Here is a 19,833-nt window from a genome sequence, read left to right as displayed (position 1 = left end):
CTCCATGTCCCATGCCTGAACAGTAGATGTTTCCAGAAGCCACTGTCTTATTGTTGGACTGGATGAACTTGGCCTGATCAAGCAGTGTAATTGTGAACTAAGATTATGCTGTAAACTACAACCCATCTTGGCAACGCAATAGCATATTGCAGAGAGGGCAGAGAGAGCCGTGAGATGCAATAAGACACCATTCTGTGCTTCACAGAACAAAAAGCCCTCACACTGCATGACCTTAATGGAATGAGCCCATACAGAAGAAGTTTTCTACCCACCTGACCCTGGTTTTAGACTGCTAGGGAGCCCTCTTCACCTGAGGCAGGCACAAAGAAATCCCATTCTGCAGCCTTTTACTTGCTACACCAAACAGATTGAATGTCACGGCCACAATCTGGGAACACATCCTGCCTTTCTGTGCCTTGGTGAGCGCAGAGCTCCTTGATCCGTGCAGAATACCTTCTGTGAAAAGAAGCTGGCTGGGCTTTTGCCCCCTGGAAATACCTGAGAACAGACCTGCTAACTTTTTGAACGGCCGTAACGAAAGACAAATATTGAGCAAGGCACAGTTAGGTCAAGTGCTGTATAACAAATAAAAGCATAATTGTGGCCATGCGTGTAGAAAACCTAAGGCATGCACCAAATGGCATTCTTAAAGGTAAAATCCATTAGGTCCAGTCACAGACGACTCTGGGGTTGCGGCACTCATCTTGTTTTATTGGCCGAGGGAGCCGGCGTACAGCTTCCAGGTCATGTGGCCAGCATGACCAAGCCGCCTCTGGCGAACCAGAGCAGCGCATGGAAACGACGTTTACCTTCCCGCCGGAGCGGTACCTATTTATCTACTTGCACTCTGACGTGCTTTCGAACTGCTAGGTTGGCAGGAGCAGGGACTGAGCAACGGGAGCTCACCCTGTTGCAGGGATTTGAACTGTCGACCTTCTGATCGGCAATTCCTAGGCTCTGTGGTTTAACCCACAGCGCTGCCTGCACTTACTGTGTTCTATCAAAAGCAAGTCAAATTGGGCTGCCCAATGATTGAAGAATTTTACCTTCTTTTTAACCAATCTGCCAAGTAAATTTAAGTTAGTGAAGTTTAGTTTCTGTGAGGCTTCATGTTCACATCTTTCCTCCTGACCCCGGCTCGGTTTAATGTGATTTACTCCCAAGATTCAGGTGACAGGCTCACAATGTGCTACATCTTATGAAAAATGGTGCAGTTAATGCACATACCCTATTTTGGTGTGATCTTTTAATGCTTAGGCAAGCTAATGCTTATAGTGCATCCCTAGAGTTCTTCTAGCCCTCTGGCAAATCAGCTCTGGCTGGCGCATTTGCCCCTTGCTGAGCTCCCTGCCCTGGGTCAGGAGGCCCAGTGGGGGGCCTTGCCTTTCTCGGCCTCGCGAGCCCTTCCGTGGGGCGCCCCTGCCCGGGGAGGCGCCCCCTCAGGCGGCAGGCTCCGCGGGCTCCTCCTCCCTCCCTGGGGAGACTGCTGCCTTTCGCAGCCCGGCCTGCAGCCTGGGCGGCGCGCGGCCGACGGGGGCCGAGGGCCGAGGGGGGAGGCGGCGGCGGCGGCGGCGGCGGTGGTGCAGATCCGGCTGGGCGAGCGCTGCTTCCCGGTGGGCAAGAGGCAGCTGCGGGAGCAGAGCGACTACTTCGGCGCGCTCTTCGGCTCGGGGATGCGCGAGGCGGCGGCGGCGGCGGCGGCGGTGCAGGAGCTGCGCGGGGGGCTGGGCGCGCGCGGCCTGGAGCTGGTGCTGGACTTCAGCGGCACGTCCCGCCTGGCCGGCCTGGAGCGCGGCGGCGAGGGCGAGGGCGAGGGCGAGGGCGAGGGCGCGGCGGCGGCGGCGCTGGAGGCGCTGGTGGAGGCCGCCTGCTACCTGCCGGTGACCCGGCTGCTGCGCCGGCTGCCCGCCCAGGTGGCGCTGCCCAACGGCCTGCAGCTGCACCCCCTGGCGCAGGTCTACGGGCTGCCGGAGCTGCCGGCCGCCTGCGTGGCCTTCATGGCGGCGCGCTTCCGCCCGGCGCCCTGAGGCAGCAGCTGCTGCGGGAAAGGCGCGCGGGAGGCGCGGCCGCCCTGCTGGCGCTGGGCCCCTTCGCCGAAGCCGGGCCCCAGGAAGGCGGCGCGCCCGGCTCCATGCGCTGGCTCCCGCGGCCCGCCCGCCTCCGGAGCTGGCCAACGTGCGCGGCTACGGCGCGGCCGTGCTGGACAACTACCTGTTCCTGGGGGCGGCCACCGGCTGGGCAGCCCGGAGATCTCGGCCGCGCCCTGCTACAACCCCTGCCTGAAGGAGTGGGGCCCCGTGGCCTCCATGAACCAGAAAAGGTAACGCCCCAGATGCTCCAAGGAACTTCTTGCTTTTCCAGTTTGGAATAAATGGAAGCATTTTTCAGGGTGAGGTGGGGAAAAGCCAAGCTGGTTTGGTCTTGAGATCAGGTTTGCAGAAGACACAAAACTGGAGAGACAACTAGCGCCTCAGAAGACAGGAATGCAGTTCTTAAAGGAATGGAAACCTAGGCCAACAAACTCAAATTCAGCAGAGATGCATGCCATGTTACCCATGCACACACACAATAACCACATATCTGTAGGATGGTGGACACCTGACTTTGCAGCATACACATGGAAATGTTCTTTGTTGTTACAAAAAAAGAAAAAGAAAAACCTTGCAATTTTAGGCTACATAAATAGAACCAGTTTCCAAGTAATGAGAAGTAATAGTTCCAACTTACTCTGCAGCAGTGGACCACATCTGGAGTTCAGTATCCAGTGCTGGGTACCACATTGTAAATCAGACACATTAGGTTGGGTTTAGAGGATGGCATTAAAGACAATGGCCTAGTATGGAAGCTTGTTTAACCTAAAGACTGAGGTGGGGTAATGAGGCACCTAACCATAAGCCTGCATTTTTATCAAAGCTTCTATATATTTCAATCAAGGCTTGTATTTAAAAATGAGCTTAAAAAAAGGATTTTCAAATGTTTCATGCCAGGCAGAGAAAACCTTGGCCATTCTCCTAAGACAAGAGGGCCCCATTGATTTATAGTAGAAAAACAATTCTCAAAGTCATAAAAAGGGAGAATTACATATGCTGCCCCAAGGCTGAAAAAACACCATTAGGAATGGGGTAAGATAATACTAATGTGCCTCCCAGTAAAATGAGCCAGATCTTCTTTCTAAGGTTGAAAGGCCAGGAGCAAATGGAAAGAAAAACATTTAGCTAGAAGAAAGAGAGCATTTTTGGGGAAGTCTTTTTCTAAAGCCATTCTTTCTTAAACTGAAGAGGCTTCTTTTAAAAGCTGTTTTACTGAGTTCCTTCCTTTTTACTTTGAAAAGCTTTATTCTTTTAAGAGGCTACCTATGATAAATGTATGAAATATATTAGCTTAAATATATTGGCTTAAATGTAATTATGCAAAGGATTTAAGGAATGCTAGATTCTTATTTCATATGGTTGTAAGAGTTGTATTTATCCTGAAATTAAGTCAGCCACCAGCCTAGCCCCCCCCCCCCCTGCCAGACAGAAGACGCCATCCAAGCAGTCTTGATATATAGTTGTCAGGCATTTGTTTAGAAACCTTAAATGAAGGAAATCTTTCAATGTTGATGTGAAACTCAAGATCCTTGACATCTGTTGAACATAAAAATGTAAGATTAACCATTTGTTTTAGAAGGCAATAGGGCAAGGAGGGCAAGAGGTGAGCTGGTAATTAAGATTCCATGTAAGATATATTATTACTTATATGTCATATATATAGCTCTTTGTCTCCCTTATAAGGGCAAGGAAGTGGGTGTATCTTTTGTGGGTGTATCTTTTGTGATTGGTTCTAGCAAACAGCCAATAGGAATTTCAACCAGGCTGATTGGACAGAGGCAGCCACAGGAGGAGCAAAGGGGGCTGGATTAAGGGAATATAAGTGCTGGCCAGAATGGCAGGAGGCCAGGCCAGAGCTTGGTAACCATGTACCACTGTGCCTCTTATTTATTTGTCTGACAAATAAATTACTATTTTAATTTCTCTATTGCTGCGTTGAATATTTCATTCCAGCTAAGCGTTAACCACAAGCAGGGTGCTACATTTTATGGTGCCCTGTGACTCGGATAAGTGGTCTGCTGGAACGCAGCCCCTTCGCCCTACTGGGCAGGGTACAAGAGAGAGGACAACTGCTTACCCAAAGCGCGCACTGGTAAATTTTTCCAGGGGGAACGCAGAAGACTCGTCTGTCTGATACCCTGCTCACTGGCGGCGACGGACCGGGGGAAACAGGGAACCAACCAAGGGTAAGTGCACAAAGGGATTTTTGGCCCTCCAATTAATTAGGAGGAAGAGAAGTCTTGATCAAACTTCTGCGTCTCAGTAAGGGGAAACTGAGTACGCTAGGTGGTTGGGTACATCAGATGGTGGTCTGGTGGAGGAAAAGGGAAGGATTGGGAGGTAGAGTGTGGTGAAGTATCCAGCGCATTGTATGTGTGAGAAAGTACAGAGCAATCTGTAGCTGACCTGAGTGTGGAGTGGGCAGTACTTCGGTTCCTAGTGAGGCGACTCCATCTAGGCAAGGAAACCCACAAAGCGCGTCTGTGAGTGACTGAGTGGATACTTCACAGGGCCATACAATGGGAGTTGGGGGTTCAAAGGGGGAAAATACACCTCTTGAGTGTATGTTAAATAATTTTAAGAAAGCCTTCTCAGGGGCATATGGAGTCAAAATGACGCCAGAGCGCTTGAGAACGTTATGTGAACTAGAATGGCCAAAACAAATTACTGGATGGCCATCTCAGGGAACTTTTGATATAAATTTAGTAAGCAAACTTTGGACTGATATCGCCAAAGAAACTGGAGGGTGCCCAGAACAATTTCCATATATAGATTCCTGGCTGAGCACATTAAATAAAAATCCTCCATGGATAAGGGAATGCAAAGTCAAACGATGCAAATTATTGGCTGTAAAAGCCGAAGCTAGGAAAGGAATCTTGCCAAATAAACTCAAACCCATTTTTGAGGGGCCAGAGGAAGAGGTGCTTCCACCTCCACCCTATGCTCCACATCGAAGGGAGCTTAATCCAAACACTCCACCAGTTGTAACCCCAAGGCAAGAAACTGGAATGAATAATGGGAGTGGAGTCACAGAGTTTGATTCCTTGATAGATTATGATAAATATCTTCAGGAGGCATTGGAGTCCTATAATAAAGCCCAAGCAGAAGTGGTTATTCCACCTGTGACTCCTAATAGACCTCCATCTACAGTCTCCTTTAGTGGAACAACTGATTGCCCACCCCAAACCCCTGTACATCCAAGTCCCAGAGAAATATTACAGAAGTTACAGGGAGACCTTGCTAGGTCAGCAAGCAATACAGCCAGGCGTATAAAGCTGCTAAAAGAACGCCTTGCGACAGATACCATCCCCTATGATTTGAGGCCCCTAGAGCAAAGTGAAGAGAAAGGTCACGTAGTAGCCCCTCTTAGAAGAGTATTTGATGCACTTGAGGAGCCTGCGCTGGTTAATGGGCAACCCGGACCACGGCCACCTCGAACTTCGACCCTGCAATATATTCCATTCACAACTACAGATCTGATGAATTGGAAAACACACACCCCATCTTTTGCAGAAAAACCTCAGGCTATGATGGACTTGGTGACTTCAATAGTAAATACTCATAGTCCTACTTGGACAGATTGCCGCCAGCTCCTGAATACTCTGTTCACCACTGAGGAAAGGAGAGACATAATTGAAAAGGCACAGATATATTTGCGTGAGCAGGCCAGAGTGGGAAATATTTATAATATTGACCGTCATCTCCAAGATAACTTTCCCTTGGAAGATCCTAATTGGGATCCAAACAATGCAATTCACCTGGCCAGACTTACCACCTACCGCCAGACACTTGTGCAAGGTATCCGCAGGGCATGCCAGAAGCCCACTAATATGTCTAAAGTCTCAGAAGTAGAACAGAAACCAAATGAGAGTCCGGGAGACTTTTTAGAGAGGCTGCAAGAAGCCTATCGTATATGGACTCCTTTTGACCCTGAAGCCCCTGAAAACAGTAGAATGATTACTGCTACATTTGTGGCCCAGTGCGCTTCTGACATTCGTAAGAAAATTCAGAAATCAGAAGGATGGGAAGGGATGCTGATGAGCCAAATTATGGCCATTGCACGCCGAGTTTATCGGAATAGGGATGAGGCTGAGAAGCAAGAGAAGAAGAAGTGGCAGAAGGAAAAGATGGTAATGCTAGCCACAGCAGTGAAGCAAGACCACCGCCCCTTAAATGGAGGGCGAGGGCGAGGAAGGAATCCACCACTGGGAAGGAATCAATGTGCAAATTGCAAGAAGGAGGGTCATTGGAAGCGGGAGTGTCCTGAACCCCTGAGGTTGGAAGAAGTACGCCCAGGCCCAGGCCCAGGCCCAGGCCCAGGCTCCGGCCCAAGAAACCAGGGACGGGGACGGGGAATGATCCGAGATGGAAGATATCAGAGACCAGGACAGGGACGGAGTAGAGACAATTTCATTGGACTGGCAGAAGAGGATTTTACTCAAGACTAGGAACGACCGGACTCCATAAAGTTAGGCTTCCAGGAGCCCACGGTCACGATTCAATTAGGGAGCCATTTAATAGACTTTATGATTGATACTGGGGCTGAATACTCAGTACTCCCAGAACTATTGCAGAAAAAGGCATCCAAAAGTGTAATCATTAAAAGTGCCACTGGACAGTCAGCTAAGAGGTCTTTCCTCCAACCTTTGGAATGCCAGATTGGGGGACATCGTTTAACCCATCAGTTTTTGTATATACCTGAGTGTCCAATACCTCTCTTAGGCAGAGATATGCTGTCCAAATTGCAGGCCCAAATCACTTTCACTCCTCGAGGTCCAGAAATGAAACTGCCATCAAAAGCAGCAGGAATAATTACTCTCTCAGTACCTAAGGAACAATCATGGCGCCTAATGTCAGCCTTGCAAGTCCAACCCACATTGGATACAGAATTAAACAAGCTCCTCCGAACTCTACAGGTGCCACCAGGAGTATGGGCCGAAAATAGCCCACCAGGAATGGCTAAGAATATAGCTCCAATTGTAGTAACCCTAAAACCTATGGCTACCCCTGTATCTGTAAAGCAATATCCCTTACCCCGGCGAGCAGCAGAGGGCATCCAGAAACATTTGGACCGCCTATTAAAATATGGTCTGCTTAAACCTTGCCAATCAGAATGGAACACACCCCTTTTGCCTGTTCGAAAACCTGGGACAGATGAATACAGGCCAGTGCAGGACTTGAGGCTCGTAAACCAGGCTATCGAGACCTTGCACCCAAATGTACCAAACCCATATACCTTGCTGAGTTTGATCCCACCAGAAGCAACATTTTTTACTGTATTGGACTTGAAAGATGCATTCTTCTGTTGCCGGCTGGCACCACAGAGCCAACCTATATTTGCCTTCCAGTGGGAAGACCCTTTGACAGGAACAAAAGGCCAGCTAACCTGGACAAGATTGCCCCAAGGATTCAAAAATTCCCCAACTTTATTTGGCACTGCCTTGGCGAGGGATCTAACAAGTTACCCCTCAACACCGGGAGAAAAGGTGGTTCTGCAATATGTGGATGATCTTATACTAGCTGCAAAGGATTTTGATACCTGTAAAGAAGGGACAGAGGAACTGCTCCACTTGCTCTGGGAAGCTGGCTACCGAGTTTCCCAGAAAAAGGCACAGTTATGTTTAGAAAAGGTCAAATATTTGGGCTTTGACATCTCACACCAACAACGAGCATTGAGACCAGAGAGGAAAGAAGCTATTTGCCTTATCAAGGAACCTACCACAAGAAAACAACTTAGGGGATTCCTGGGAACAGCAGGGTTTTGTAGACTATGGATACCTGATTTCAGTAGTCTGGCCAAGCCCTTACATGAAAGCACTCGAGGTGCAGAAAAGGACCCATTCGTATGGGGACCTGAGCAGAAACAAGCCTTTTTAGTTATCAAACAACGACTTATGGAGGCACCAGCCCTTGGATTGCCTAATTCGGAAAAACCCTTTCAGCTGTATGTACATGAACAGAATGGGATTGCAGCGGCAGTCCTGACCCAGAGATTAGGAAGTTGGAACCGTCCAGTAGCTTATTTGTCTAAACAATTGGACTCAGTAGCAAAAGGATGGCCTCCATGCCTAAGGGCAGTAGCAGCCACTGCGAGCCTTGTCAAAGAAGCTGATAAATTTACCTTTGGCCAGACGATGTATGTGAATGTACCTCATGCTGTTCTGACACTCATGGAATATAAGGGTAGTTATTGGCTAACGAACCCAAGGATGGCTAGATACCAAGGCCTATTGTGTGAAAATCCCAGGATTCATCTACGAGTAGTGAATATGCTCAATCCAGCGACTTTGCTGCCCCTACCAGAGGTAGATGATGAAGAATCACATGATTGTCTCCAAGTAATGGATGAAGTTTATTCCAGTAGACCTGATCTGAAAGATGAGCCATTGAAAAATCCAGATGTTGTATATTATACGGATGGTAGCAGTTACCTGCATGAAGGTGCCAGACGAGCAGGATATGCTGTGGTCACCAATGAGGAAGTTGTGGAAGCTGAGGCTTTGCCTGCTGGCACCTCAGCACAAAAGGCTGAACTTATAGGTTTAACTAGAGCTCTGCAATTGGCAGCCGGATATAAGGCAAACATCTATACTGATTCAAAATATGCCTTCTTAACCCTGCATGCACATGGAGCTCTATGGAAAGAAAGAGGTCTAATCGGAGCCCACGGGAAGGCTTTGAAATATGGACCTGAAGTAGAAATCCTGTTAGAAGCAGTATGGGCTCCAGAACAGATTGCTGTAATGCACTGCAAAGGTCATGGACGAGGAAGGGATCCAATAACCAGAGGAAATCATGCTGCTGACAAAGCAGCCCGAGAGGCAGCCCAAAAGCCTGTGGGAGGATTTATAGCAGCCCTCATACCAGAGGTAGTTCCAGAAGATGTTAAACCTCACTATACCCCAGAAGAGAGGAAGTGGGCTGAACAGGAAGGAGCAGTTGTGAAGGACGGTTGGATGATCCTGCCGGACAATAGGATTTATGTACCTCATCATCTAGCAGGCACAATTGTAAGAAATTATCATGAATCTACTCACCTTGGCGGTACTGCAACTAGAGAGAGTCTCAGTCGGAAGTTGTATATTATTAATCTATCACAATTAGCAACTTGCATTTCACAGAAATGTGTTCTTTGTGCTAAAAACAATCCCAGGCAGGGACCGGTACAACCTCCTGGAATTCAGCATGTGGGATACGTCCCCATGGAAAGCCTAATTGTGGACTTCACAGAGCTGGTCCCTTCTAAGGGATTCAAGTATCTCCTTGTGTTTGTAGATACTCTTACCGGATGGGTTGAAGCTTTTCCCACCCGAACTGAAAAGGCACGAGAGGTAACTAAAAGACTCCTCACTGAATTGATCCCAAGGTTTGGATTACCTAGATGCATTGGAAGTGATAATGGGCCAGCGTTCACTGATCAAGTAGTACAAGATGTATGTCGAGTCCTACAAGTAAAATGGAGACTGCATACAGCATATAGGCCTCAGAGTTCAGGGAAAACTGAAAGAATGAATCGGACTCTGAAAACCCAATTGGCAAAATTAACCCAGGAAACGGGATTGGGATGGGTAGATGTGTTACCCATAACACTGTTTCGTGTTCGGTGTGCACCCACAAAAAGACTTGTTGTCACCTTTTGAGCTCCTGTATGGGAGACCGCCCTCCTTTGTTCAGGATATTCCAGCTGACCTTAAACAAATAGGAGATCATGTGACACAGGGACAAGTGCAATCTCTCTCCCGTGTTTTTGTTTCTCTTAACAGGTGGGCCCTCGAGCGCACGCCGTGCAGCATTGCCGAGCCGATTCATCAGTTCCAGGCTGGCGATAGCGTATGGGTGAAAGAGTGGAAACGTGATCCACTTGCACCTAAGTGGCGTGGACCTTACACCGTCTTGCTCTCTACTCCAACAGCGGTGAAGGTAGCTGAGGTGACCCCCTGGATTCATCACTCTCGTTTGAAGAAGTCCGAAGGCAGTTGGACGTGCAAAGGTGACCCCTCTAATCCTTTAAAACTAACTCTCTCCAAAAACCCCTGTATCTAGCCCTACCGGGAACGGGCTAGGTCACGGGCAACATTTGACGACCGGCCTGCTGCAGCCACAACCTGGAAGCTGGCTGACCTGCGCACGCCTGAAGCTTGAGGAGCGTCTGAACCAGCGACTGTGAACGGAAAGATTCTCTAATACAATTGATTGACTGCCCCCCTTGTGGAACAATTATCAGAGATATTACTCATTGGGGATCCTCGGGATATATGTTTTGGTCTTGGTGGTTCCCCATTTCTGTCACTGGGGGAATTATATTGGGGCTAATAATTATTTGCTATCACAATAAGGTAATCTTTTGTGGAAGGAATGCATATACTAGACATCAACATGATTTTATTATTAATCCTGATCCCTTGGGAAGGGGAAGGGTCCTTGAATCTGACCAAATTGGCTAAATATGGATTCAGCCATGACCACAATATGTGGGTAGGTTTAGCTGAAATGGTAGCTAATGTTGCAAATAGGACCAGTTGCCTTGTTTGCTCTCTTGGGCCAGATGATTCAGAGGGAGGTATGCCCTTATTACCGATACCATTAGATGCCATTGGTATGGTAAGCGAAATGCCACACCAAACTGAAATACAGAATTTCCCCGGATGGAACTCAACTAAACCATTACGAGTTATACCTGTACAAGGGGAATTCTGTGTACATAAATCATCAGATGCAGCTGATTCTCCCATGATAGGCTCTTCTCATTGTCACTATACTTGGGATTATAAGAAGAATAGTCATACCTGGGCACACGGTACTACCTATCGAACTCGGAATACCTTGCCCTGTGCACCTCCTTTTATTCACGCATGGAAAGTGGTGTGGAACATAACTGTGACAGAAAAAGGCAATCTAACATACTGCACTGTGAACTCTCTACCCCTTTTGGTATTTCGCCTTCTGTATTCCCCGTACCAAAAACCTCAGACCCGATGGTTGTGGTGGATATGTGGAGAATGGGCGTACAAGAAACTCCCTTCCAAATGGAGTGGGACTTGTTTCTTGGGTTGGGTATTACCACCAATGTGGATTATGCCCACTAGTTCGGCCAGGCGAACACGAAGGAATGCTGATATTTCTCATATAGCAGGAGGAAGTACCCAAAGTTGGAGCGGTACTGATGATTGGCCGCCAGAGCGCATTATAGCCTATTATGATCCTGCCTCCTGGAATCCTGGTGAGCTCATACAAGGGGCACGGGATCCTATTTATAATCTAAACAGAATAATTCGATTGCAAGCAGTAGTGGAACTTGTAACCAATGCAACGGCCCAGAGTTTGAGACTTATTGCACAACAGTTGGATGAAAGTAGAGCCGCCATTTTGCAGCTGAAAATGGGAATGGATTATGTACTTGCCAGGCAAGGAGGCCTATGTGGAGTCTTGAACTTGACAGGGAATGCCTGTTGCTTTAACATTTCTGATAATGGTGAGGCAATCCGTGTGTTGGCCACAAAGATGGAGAATATAGCACATGTCCCAGTACAAACATGGGAAGGATGGGATATGGGATGGCTCACCAATTGGTTACCTAATGTCACAGGACTCAAAGGGATACTATTGTCTTGCTTGTTTTTCTTGACAGTAGTAGTATTGGTTTTATGTATGATGCCATGTATCATTTCATGTTTTAGAAGTACAATTAGCAAGATGGTTTCAAATGAAACTCTACCTCATATCATGGCCCTATACAGAGCTTTACCTCAGGAATATGATGAAGGTCAAGCTATCAAGGACACTTGGGATGAAGGTCCTTGAGCTTGAAAGGGGGGAATGAGGCACCTAACCATAAGCCTGCATTTTTATCAAAGCTTCTATATATTTCAATCAAGGCTTGTATTTAAAAATGAGCTTAAAAAAAGGATTTTCAAATGTTTCATGCCAGGCAGAGAAAACCTTGGCCATTCTCCTAAGACAAGAGGGCCCCATTGATTTATAGTAGAAAAACAATTCTCAAAGTCATAAAAAGGGAGAATTACATATGCTGCCCCAAGGCTGAAAAAACACCATTAGGAATGGGGTAAGATAATACTAATGTGCCTCCCAGTAAAATGAGCCAGATCTTCTTTCTAAGGTTGAAAGGCCAGGAGCAAATGGAAAGAAAAACATTTAGCTAGAAGAAAGAGAGCATTTTTGGGGAAGTCTTTTTCTAAAGCCATTCTTTCTTAAACTGAAGAGGCTTCTTTTAAAAGCTGTTTTACTGAGTTCCTTCCTTTTTACTTTGAAAAGCTTTATTCTTTTAAGAGGCTACCTATGATAAATGTATGAAATATATTAGCTTAAATATATTGGCTTAAATGTAATTATGCAAAGGATTTAAGGAATGCTAGATTCTTATTTCATATGGTTGTAAGAGTTGTATTTATCCTGAAATTAAGTCAGCCACCAGCCTAGCCCCCCCCCCCCCGCCAGACAGAAGACGCCATCCAAGCAGTCTTGATATATAGTTGTCAGGCATTTGTTTAGAAACCTTAAATGAAGGAAATCTTTCAATGTTGATGTGAAACTCAAGATCCTTGACATCTGTTGAACATAAAAATGTAAGATTAACCATTTGTTTTAGAAGGCAATAGGGCAAGGAGGGCAAGAGGTGAGCTGGTAATTAAGATTCCATGTAAGATATATTATTACTTATATGTCATATATATAGCTCTTTGTCTCCCTTATAAGGGCAAGGAAGTGGGTGTATCTTTTGTGGGTGTATCTTTTGTGATTGGTTCTAGCAAACAGCCAATAGGAATTTCAACCAGGCTGATTGGACAGAGGCAGCCACAGGAGGAGCAAAGGGGGCTGGATTAAGGGAATATAAGTGCTGGCCAGAATGGCAGGAGGCCAGGCCAGAGCTTGGTAACCATGTACCACTGTGCCTCTTATTTATTTGTCTGACAAATAAATTACTATTTTAATTTCTCTATTGCTGCGTTGAATATTTCATTCCAGCTAAGCGTTAACCACAAGCAGGGTGCTACAGTGGGGGACATGACAGCACTCTTCAGACACCCGGAGGGTTGTCTGTTGGAACAATTGTGCAACAGAAGCCATTGCTGCGGGTGTTCAAGCAGAGGCTAGAGCTCTGTATCCCATCCAGCTCTGATTCTAATCAAACTGTCAACTTCCTGGGCGGTTTAGTGGGGGCAGCAGGCTGTGTGCAGCGACACCTTTGGAACTTCTCATGTGTCTGGACAACCTAATCTCAGAAAACACATTTCAGCCACTAATAGTGTGGAGGGACAGGAGCAAATTAGAGGCATGTTACTCAAGCCTGCTGCTGGGAAGAGGAAATAATTAGGATCCTGTCCCAGGTGAAGCAAATAATTACTAAATTGTCATTTTCAGTCTTAAGTTTTGTATATTTAGAATAACAGCCATAGAAAGGCAATTTCTGCTCAGTTGCATCCTTTGCGTTCTTGGCAGTAGAGCTTGAGTGGTGTATTTCTTTGTCTTTGGTTTATGGTCGATGAGAGTAGCCTGCAAGATTTCGGCCCATGACATACAGGGCTTTTTATATTCACTGCACTTAAGATTCACACTTGCTATGGGAAGCTTCTCACAAGCCTTAGATCAGGATGGTAAACCTTGGGGCCCCTCTGTCTGGCCCTTGGGATTATGCCTAGCCTTGCTACCAGCCCTGACCCACATCCTTTCCAAGTGATTTTTGTCCTTGAATTGTGGTAGCCTTTGCTCTGCCCACTTTTGTCTCTGGCCCCACCCATTACTTGCATGCAGCCTCTGGAAGGTTGCCCTTGTGGGAATATGGCACTTGGGCTGCCCTTGTCCTGGAGGAAGGGTGTGTGCCATTTGTCTCTCACATAGGGGAATTGTTTCCTGTGTCTCTTTGGTGCTCCAAATATATTAGAGTGGAACCAATGTGAAGGGTTCTTTTACCCATTCTTATTGTTGGTCCACTTCTAGTGGTTTGATAAGGGACAAATTTATTAAGCCTAAAGATTTGCAAAACTGGTGGATCACCTTGCCTTCCATTGGTTTTACTCTACTGAACAGAGGAATGTTGCTTCCATCATGCCCTGATTGTGGACCTCCACTGTCAGGCTCCAGCTGTAGCCTCTGAAGACCTCCATTGGTGAGAAAGGCAGGTGGAAAATGGCAAATACTACATTTTTAATTTCCCCAACAGAAATAAGCCTCTCACCTTACAGAACCTACGAGCTGCACATCTGCATGTCATGTCTACCACCTGCAAACTATTCTTTAAAAAAAAAATCTCCTTTGACTGTGGTTTTTCTATTAGCCTCATATTATTCTAGTCTAAATCTCTTGAATTTAAACAAAACAAGGCAGGTTTGCTGGTGCCCATTTGAAGTCACAGCTGTTTGCTCACATTTTGTAACATGGCTAGCTCAGATGCTTTCAGCAGGGAAATTGTATTGGTGGGTGGAAATGTACAGGGTGAGCTAATTGCAAATGTCAGCAAAGTCAGGCTTCAAAACTATTGACCCTTTTCTCTCCACGTGACACCCACCCACCCGACAAGCTGCAAATATGCATCCTGCTTTTCAGAGTCACATTGCTGCTGAAAGAACAAATATTCTGTATGGAATGAAAGTCACTTTTTATAAAACTCTTGCTTACATTTGAACCACCTTCAGTGATTGATAACTCAGATAATTAACAGTATGTGGAGAGAGTCTGAAACTGTGCTCTCCCCCCTCACATCCCTTACCAGCCCCGCCCTCACACATTAGAGTGGGGGGGGGGGGAGAGATGACCATTTTTGGTTCCAAAGGCCAACACTGCTCCAGTTCCCAGCAGGGATGAACTATACATGGAAAGTAGCAGCAATTGGAGCATCTCCCACATAACTTTGGGCTTGCAAAGTTATCTCTGGTATGTGAGGAAACCAGGCTGAAACAGATGCTGTGACACTGAACTGATTTTTTGGGTCCTTTTCATTGGAATTTGATTTTCACTACTTTCTGTTCTCCTTGCCAATGGCAGCCCTGCCCTGGATGACAATCGTCACCCTTCTCCAATCACATTAATGTGAGATTACCCCAAAAAAATCCCATTTTGGAAGAATATGGAAGCTATGCAGCAGTTGAGTGTAGGTGTTGCCCTGTTAACATTTCACCCCATTTCACCAGGCCTACAATTTCTTTCTTCCCCTTGCTTCAGAAATTCCTGGGGAAATGCCCTGTTTGTTTGTGTCATGATCCCTTGCTTGCCTTGGCTTATTCTTCAGCTTTTTGGATATTGTCCCCCCACCAACAAGCCTGCCTGCTCTCAGTGAATTGTCCTCTCTCATTTATTGCAGAAGTCCATTTTATTTTCAGCTCCTCGCTATGTCTTTCTGCAGCCCCGTCAGCTTTTCCTTGTAAGCCCATCCAGCCATGGGTTCCTTCCTAGTAATTCTAAACTCTGTGAGGTACACATCTGACTATGCTTTGGCTTTCCATAAGATCATATATTCCAGCCTTACATGGTCACATCCTCCCAAAGTTCCTCTTGATCCCCTTGTTCCTTCTGAAAGAGGAAGTTGTCAGGACTATTAGGGATCCCATACTTAGAACTGATGGTAGGGTAAAGGTTCCCCAGGACTGCTCATCTTTCCTTTCCTGAAACAGCTCTCATTTCTTTCAGGAAGATAGCACCCACCTCTTCTCCTTGAGATGATGGCGGCCTATAGTAGACTTCAATCACAACGCGTGTCATGTTTTTAATATATGTTGTGAACTGTTCTGAGATCTATGGGCAGTATACAAATTTAATAAGTAAACAAAATAAATAAATAGTTTATCTCCACTACCAGTAATTTTTACCTGGCTGCTCTCCACAAGGCTATGGGGTTTGTTCCCACTTGGATTTCTATGCAGGTGTACACTGCTTCTTTTGGAATGTAATTCCTAATAAACTTCTTGTTTCTTAACAAAGGTTATTTTCAACATTTTTTCCCATTTCATTATATATCATCTCCCAGAAAGCTTTTATTACCTTACAAGTCCACCACAAATGATAAAAGTTACCTTCTTTTTCTTTACATTTCCAGCAGGTATTTGTACTTGTTTTATACATTTTTGCCAGCTTAGTAGAGGTCAAATACCACTGGTACATCATTTTCATATAATTTTCTTTCAGTGCACAGCATCCTATAAATTTCTAGTCTGTTTTCCATAGCATTTTCCATCTGCCATCTGGATGTTATGTCCCAAATCTATAATGTCAATTATATTTCTTATATTATCCTCCATCTGGTGGCCTGGCAAGAAACCTGCCTGATGTTGATGGATTAAATCGACTTAAAAAACCCTTCATTTGGTTGGCTAGTATGTTGGGAAATAGTTTATCATCATTGTTTAATAGCTTATAATTTTAAACTAAAAGTGGGTCGGTATCCTGCTTCAGAATCAGTGTAATATAGGCCTCTTTCCAGGACTCTGGATACCTCCCCAGTCCCTAATATCACATTGATTAATTCTTTAAGTGGTTGTACCAGAAAGTCCTGAAGTTTTTATTACTTTGCTGATAGTCCATCTGGCCCTGGCGTTTTACCTATTTTAGCTTGTTTAATTTCCTCTAGGGATGCGGGTGGTGCTGTGGTCTAAACCACTGAGCCTAGGGCTTGCCGATCAGGTCGGCAGTTCGAATCCCCGCAACGGGGTGAGCTCCTGTTGCTCGGTCCCAGCTCCTGCCAACCTAGCAGTTCAAAAGCACGTCAAAGTATAATTCAATGATTTAACTCTCCAACTGTTTTGTCTGTAGGTCTAATTTCAAGTTGTTGGCTGTTAGTGGGAAGTTGTATGCCATTGGTGGGCAATTCCTCTCCAATGTTGAGTGTTACAGCCCAGAGCACGACTGGTGGAACTTTGCAGCATCCTTACCAACCCCTCTTGCAGAATTCTCAGCGTGTGAGTGCCAGGGCAAGATCTACGTCATGGGAGGCTACACTACAAGAGGTAAGACAAGTACTAGAAAAGAATAGTGTTAGTTTAACACTTGTATGCTCTTTGGCATGTTCAATACAGTCATACCTCGGGTTACAAACGCTGCGGGTTGCGCGTCTTCGGGTTGCAGACTGCGCCAAATTGGGAAGTACTGGAATGGGTTACTTCCGGGTTTCAGCGCATGCGCAGAAGCACAAAATGATGTCATGCGCGTGCGCAGACGCATCACTTCAGGTTGCGAACGCTGCGGGTTGCAAACGTGCCTCTCACATGTATCACGTTCACAACCCGAGGTATGACTGTATTCAGTTTAATAAGCAGTGTGTTTTAATAGCAATGTTTGTGGTTGGTTTTAAATACAGTGGTACCTCAGGTTAAGTACTTAATTCGTTCCGGAGGTCCGTACTTAACCTGAAACTGTTCTTAACCTGAAGCACCACTTTAGCTAATGGGGCCTCCTGCTGCTGCCGTGCCGCCGGAGCACGATTTCTGTTCTCGTCCTGAAGGAAAGTTCTTAACCTGAAGCACTATTTCTGGGTTAGCAGAGTCTGTCACCTGAAACGTATGTAACCTGAAGCGTATGTAACCTGAGGTACTACTGTACCTTATTTTAGTATTACAATATAAGTCAAACAGCTGTTACTTAAGCAATAAACACACACTGAAAGGTTGTAAAACAACAACAACCCTTTCTTTTCACCATCTTGAGTGTGACTTTGACAGGATATTGAAGAAAAATTGCAAGAGAATTAGTGTTGACTGATATTAAGCGTGTGGTGTATTGTGAGGTTGAAAACCTGTTGATCTTTTTTTTTTTTCTTTAAACATTGTATTGATATTATGAAGTGAGTCTCTGAAAAGGACTTGATCTCTTGTCTTCTGAAGCCTTCAGACTGTTTGACTTGCTTATAAAAGGTACAAGGGTGGCAACAGGATTTTCTGAGACCAGTACACTGAATATGTGATTGGGCCCTTCAACTCACATGGAAAAGCTGACATGAATTTGCATAAAACCATAGAGTTGGAAGGAACCGCAAGGGTCATCCAGTGCAATGCAGGAATCTCAGCTAAAGCATCCATGACAGATGGCCCTCCAACCTCTGCTTTAAAAACCTCCAAGGAAGGAGAGCCCACAACCTCCCAAGGGAGACCATTCTACCTGTCGAATAACTCTTACTGTCAGAAAGTTTTTTCTGAATGCTTAGTAGGAACCTCATTTCTAATAACTTGAAGCCTTGAGTTCTACTCTGCAGAGCAGGAGAAAACAATCATGCTCCCTCTTCCATGTAGCAGCCCTTAAGATGTCTGAAGATGGCTATCATATCTCCTCTCAGTCTCCTCTTTTCCAGGCTAAACACACATAGCTCCTTCAAGCGCTTTTTGTCATATGCAGTGGAGGGCCCAAAAATAAATCAGTGGCCACATATGTAATAAAATGTCTGACAGACAAAATATGAACAGGTGAAATATTTCCCATAATCGTATTTCTATACTAGAAAAGCTGTAACCTGGATTTATGCCTGCTACACAGCTGTTAAAGGCAGAAGAACCCTGCTTTCCCCCAATGCCTGTACAAGCCTAGATTGCAGTCTTTTATCAGAAAGTCCCATTAAATACAAAGAGACTTACTTCTGAGTAGACATATATCCCATTGTACTGTAAATTAACTCTACACTGAATTCATAATGAGAACCTGGTCTCAGGAGACACATCTAAGCCTCTTTGCAAAGTTTTCACATTTTGCACAGTAATTTTGGTTGGGTGGGTTGAATTCTTTAACGTCCACTCACACTTGTGTGGTGTGCTTGTGTATTTGCATGGTATAAATTCTAGGGAGTACCTGATAACAGATGAACCCACTGCAGGAAAGACGCATCCTGGTTGATAGGGCAAAAGGAAGACAAAACTACGGATATTGTAGGGAGTAGAAAATGAGAGAGAAGCAGGAAGAGTGTGCAGCAACAGCCTACTTTGCAGAGGACAGTAATCAAGCTTTCTCCACATTTTTGAAAAAGAAAACTGACCTGAAATCAGACCTTTTAACCACCAGGTGTTGTAGGCCCCAGTGTACAAATAAGTTGAATTTAAGTTTTCTTAATATCTTCTCTGTTGCAGACCGGAACTTGAATATCTTGCAGTACTGTCCCAGCTCTGACAACTGGACAACCTTTGAATCGTGTGACATCCATATCCGCAAGCAGCAGATGCTATCAGTGGAGGAAACTATCTATATTGTTGGAGGCTGCATCCACGAACTGGGATCAAAAAAAAAATCTAGCCAGAATGAGGACATGTTAACAGTACAGTCTTATAACACTGCCACCAGAGAATGGCTCTACCTCAAAGAAAACACGTCAAAATCTGGACTTAATTTGACTTGTACACTACACAACGATGGGATCTATATACTGACCAGAGATGTATCATTGTCAACAAGCTTGGAGCACAGAGTTTTTCTAAAGTACAATATATTTTCAGACAGTTGGGAATCTGTTAGGCACTTCCCAACCTTTGGACAAAACATGTTGGTCTGTTCTATGTATTTGCCAAATCTGATGTGAATGTAAACTGCAATTTTATTTTCCGCATAAAATTCATTAATTGTTGAATAAGAAATATATTTATCCTAGTTACCATTTTTTCCAAATGGAACACGTTGTTTATATCCGATAAATAGTTATAAAAATTATTTTATTGGCCACTGTTGGTATATATAATGCTTTAGAAGAAAAAGGTGATGTTTGCTGCAAGAAGTCTACAGTTGTAATTACGTGCCACGTATGAGCAAGAAAAAAATGGTG

The 19,833-nt window shown here is 45.3% G+C and overlaps 1 protein-coding gene across 1 annotated transcript; it reads left to right on the top strand.

Moving 5' to 3' along the window:
- Positions 1 to 628: 628 nt before the first annotated feature.
- Positions 629 to 19,721, top strand: KLHL42 (kelch like family member 42; the record flags this gene model as incomplete). The annotated part of the gene is given in 7 exon segments (XM_081862026.1): positions 629 to 652; positions 1,362 to 2,010; positions 2,013 to 2,144; positions 2,147 to 2,218; positions 2,221 to 2,320; positions 16,851 to 17,044; positions 19,148 to 19,721. Coding segments are annotated over 7 exon segments (1,617 nt in total). The 3' UTR covers positions 19,594 to 19,721.
- Positions 19,722 to 19,833: the final 112 nt, after the last annotated feature.

This window comes from Podarcis erhardii, assembly GCF_964252035.2.
Source record: "Podarcis erhardii genome assembly, chromosome: 5".
Lineage (NCBI taxonomy): Eukaryota > Metazoa > Chordata > Lepidosauria > Squamata > Lacertidae > Podarcis > Podarcis erhardii.
The sequence above is the reverse complement of the archived record's forward strand: the minus strand, read 5'-3'. Positions and strand labels throughout refer to the sequence as shown.